Source organism: Nanorana parkeri, unplaced genomic scaffold (assembly GCF_000935625.1).
Source record: "Nanorana parkeri isolate BGI_ZX_2015 unplaced genomic scaffold, ASM93562v1 scaffold3274, whole genome shotgun sequence".
NCBI lineage: Eukaryota > Metazoa > Chordata > Amphibia > Anura > Dicroglossidae > Nanorana > Nanorana parkeri.
In genome coordinates, this window is record NW_017309542.1 from 33,875 (window position 1) to 37,663 (window position 3,789).

The 3,789-nt window shown below is 53.3% G+C and overlaps 1 protein-coding gene across 2 annotated transcripts in view; it reads left to right on the plus strand.

Moving 5' to 3' along the window:
• Positions 1-3,002, plus strand: part of GNA13 (G protein subunit alpha 13) — a 32,019-nt gene extending 29,017 nt beyond the window's left edge. For both annotated transcript variants that reach the window (XM_018574843.1, XM_018574842.1), the window contains one exon: positions 2,293-3,002. In XM_018574843.1, coding sequence (XP_018430345.1) covers positions 2,293-2,865 — 573 coding nt within the window. In that variant the 3' untranslated portion in view covers positions 2,866-3,002. The remainder of the gene's footprint in view (positions 1-2,292) is intronic.
• The last annotated feature ends 787 nt before the right edge of the window (positions 3,003-3,789 follow it).

Consider the following 3,789-nt stretch of genomic DNA (forward strand, 5'->3'; position numbering starts at 1 on the left):
GGGGGGGAGGGGTTTTTGCTGATTAAAGAAGCTAGAATGTGTGTTAAAGGGAAATCAGCCATATCCTGGGTCACCTTCCTATCAAGAACTAATGTAGAACAAGCATGCTGCCAGTGAAGTATGTTCTACCCATCTCTGCATGCTTGTCCTAGGTCAGGCACTCAGGGAAGCCAACCTCGGGGTCACCAATTCAGCAACGCCAGCTCCCAAATTATAATTGTCTGATATGTTTATTATGGGGGGCTTCTGACAAGGTGGTACCACAGAGGGCCAGGGGGGTAACCATTGCCAATATTAGAAGTATTATGGTATGTAAAGCTCTGTGTTCTGACCAAAGGGAACCTGTAATCACAAATACCCCAAGTAACTCTGGCCCCCCTTCGCTCTCTGTACGGAGTCTCTGTCCTCGCAGGGCCCCCCTTCACTCTCTGTACGGAGTCTCTGTCCTCCCGGGGCCCCTCTTCACTCTCTGTGCGGAGTCTCTGTCCTCGCAGGGCCCCTCTTCACTCTCTGTACGGAGTCTCTGTCCTCGCAGGGCCCCTCTTCACTCTCTGTGCGGAGTCTCTGTCCTCGCAGGGCCCCTCTTCCCTCTCTGTACGGAGTCTCTGGCCTCGCAGGGCCCCTTCCTGCCAGAGTAGGGAAGACCTGAACATGTGACCAGACTCCACACATGTACCGGAGATGAGCTACCTTGCCCAGGTGACGGAGATGCAATGCTCTGCGTTGTACTCTGCGTTGTGCACATTGTATGAGCGTTGCTCTGGTTCTCTGGTGGGTCGGGAAGGCGTTATGTCCGTCCTTTGTACACTGGAGAGCTCCACCATATACCTGGTGACCTCTCCTCCACCATATACCTGGTGCCCTCTCCTCCACCATATACCTGGTGCCCTCTCCTCCACCATATACCTGGTGCCCTCTCCTCCACCATATACCTGGTGCCCTCTCCTCCACCATATACCTGGTGCCCTCTCCTCCACCATATACCTGGTGCCCTCTCCTCCACCATATACCTGGTGCCCTCTCCTCCACCATATACCTGGTGCCCTCTCCTCCACCATATACCTGGTGCCCTCTCCTCCACCATATACCTGGTGCCCTCTCCTCCACCATATACCTGGTGCCCTCTCCTCCACCATATACCTGGTGCCCTCTCCTCCACCATATACCTGGTGCCCTCTCCTCCACCATATACCTGGTGCCCTCTCCTCCACCATATACCTGGTGCCCTCTCCTCCACCATATACCTGGTGCCCTCTCCTCCACCATATACCTGGTGCCCTCTCCTCCACCATATACCTGGTGCCCTCTCCTCCACCATATACCTGGTGCCCTCTCCTCCACCATATACCTGGTGCCCTCTCCTCCACCATATACCTGGTGCCCTCTCCTCCACCATATACCTGGTGCCCTCTCCTCCACCATATACCTGGTGCCCTCTCCTCCACCATATACCTGGTGCCCTCTCCTCCACCATATACCTGGTGCCCTCTCCTCCACCATATACCTGGTGCCCTCTCCTCCACCATATACCTGGTGCCCTCTCCTCCACCATATACCTGGTGCCCTCTCCTCCACCATATACCTGGTGCCCTCTCCTCCACCATATACCTGGTGCCCTCTCCTCCACCATATACCTGGTGCCCTCTCCTCCACCATATACCTGGTGCCCTCTCCTCCACCATATACCTGGTGCCCTCTCCTCCACCATATACCTGGTGCCCTCTCCTCCACCATATACCTGGTGCCCTCTCCTCCACCATATACCTGGTGCCCTCTCCTCCACCATATACCTGGTGCCCTCTCCTCCACCATATACCTGGTGCCCTCTCCTCCACCATATACCTGGTGCCCTCTCCTCCACCATATACCTGGTGCCCTCTCCTCCACCATATACCTGGTGCCCTCTCCTCCACCATATACCTGGTGCCCTCTCCTCCACCATATACCTGGTGCCCTCTCCTCCACCATATACCTGGTGCCCTCTCCTCCACCATATACCTGGTGCCCTCTCCTCCACCATATACCTGGTGCCCTCTCCTCCACCATATACCTGGTGCCCTCTCCTCCACCATATACCTGGTGCCCTCTCCTCCACCATGTACCTGGTGACCCCTCTCCTCCACCATGTACCTGGTGACCCCTCTCCTCCGATTGCTGGGGATTGTAGTACATTGGTGATGGGGAGAGCTCGGATTGCTGGGGATTGTAGTACATTGGTGAAGGGGGAGCTCAGATTGAACAATGTCTTCTGATGTTGATGTGACAATGAGGTTCTCTGCTTTGCCCCCACAGGACTACCTCCCCTCTCAGCAGGACATATTGCTGGCCCGTCGTCCCACCAAAGGAATCCACGAGTATGACTTCGAAATAAAAAATGTGCCTTTCAAAATGGTGGACGTTGGTGGTCAGAGATCGGAGCGGAAGCGTTGGTTCGAGTGTTTTGACAGCGTCACCTCCATCCTATTCTTGGTGTCTTCCAGCGAGTACGACCAGGTGCTTATGGAAGACCGGCAGACCAACCGCCTGACCGAGTCGCTCAACATATTTGAAACGATAGTCAACAATCGTGTCTTCAGCAACGTCTCCATCATCCTGTTCCTCAACAAGACGGACTTGCTGGAAGAGAAGGTGAAAATAGTGAGCATAAAGGACTATTTCCCCGAATTCGAGGGGGACCCCCACTGCCTTTCCGACGTCCAAAAGTTCCTGGTGGATTGTTTCCGCAACAAGCGCCGAGACCAGCAACAGAAGCCGCTCTACCACCACTTCACCACCGCCATAAACACCGAGAACATCCGCCTGGTCTTCCGCGACGTCAAAGATACAATCCTTCACGACAACCTAAAGCAACTCATGCTGCAGTGATTGCCGAACTTTTAACTTGTTTTATCCTGTTTTTATCAAATTCTGTTTTATGTTTTTGAGGTTTGTAACAGGAAGAGAGACAATTTCGAGCTCTTGGACTTCTGCTGATCTTCCGATTTTTGGATAGTCGCCATAAAGATTTGTCCTTTCCGCTGGAGCCGCCCCAACTGCTGAGTGATCCCACCGAGTGTCCTGACAGACTTGTGTTGTGCCTGGCTCCGTCCTCACCTTCCCGGTGTTGTGTGCCTGGCTCCGCCCTCACCTTCCCGGTGTTGTGTGGCTGGCTCTGCCCTTCACCTTCCCGGTGTTGTGTGCCGGGCTCTGCCCTTCACCTTCCCGGTGTTGTGTGCCGGGCTCTGCCCTTCACCTTCCCGGTGTTGTGTGCCGGGCTCTGCCCTCACCTAAGGATCCCCCGGCAATGAGCAGAATGTTGGCAGCGAGTTCGGTTTCTTGCTGCGTTGTCGGCTCTCCGTGCGGTTTTGTTTTTAGCATCGCAGGAAATAAGCACAAATTTGTATTTTAAATCTGTATTTTTTTTTCGTTCTCCGAGCAGCAGCAATTTTTAATCTGTTTTTATATGTAAGAAAGGTTTAGTAGATGTCCCCGGGCGGAGTTCCTTTCCTTTTGGTACACATGTTCTAGTTGTTTTATCCTAGTATTGTTTTTAACACCATGAACGGCTTAAAGAGGATTTCAGGCCTTTATGACCCATTGCAGTGAGGTGAGGTTAGCCGCGAGTTCCTTTTAGAATGCACCTTCCTCGTCCAGGCTTGCCATTGGCTCTTGCCATGTACCGGTTTATACCTTTCGGCACGTTTGTGGGGACCGGCTGCTGATGTCGCCGGAAGGAAGGCCACAAGTGATTGATGAGATGCAGTATGTAAGACTATTTAATGAAAGCCTTTTATAACTTCTAACCGTGCC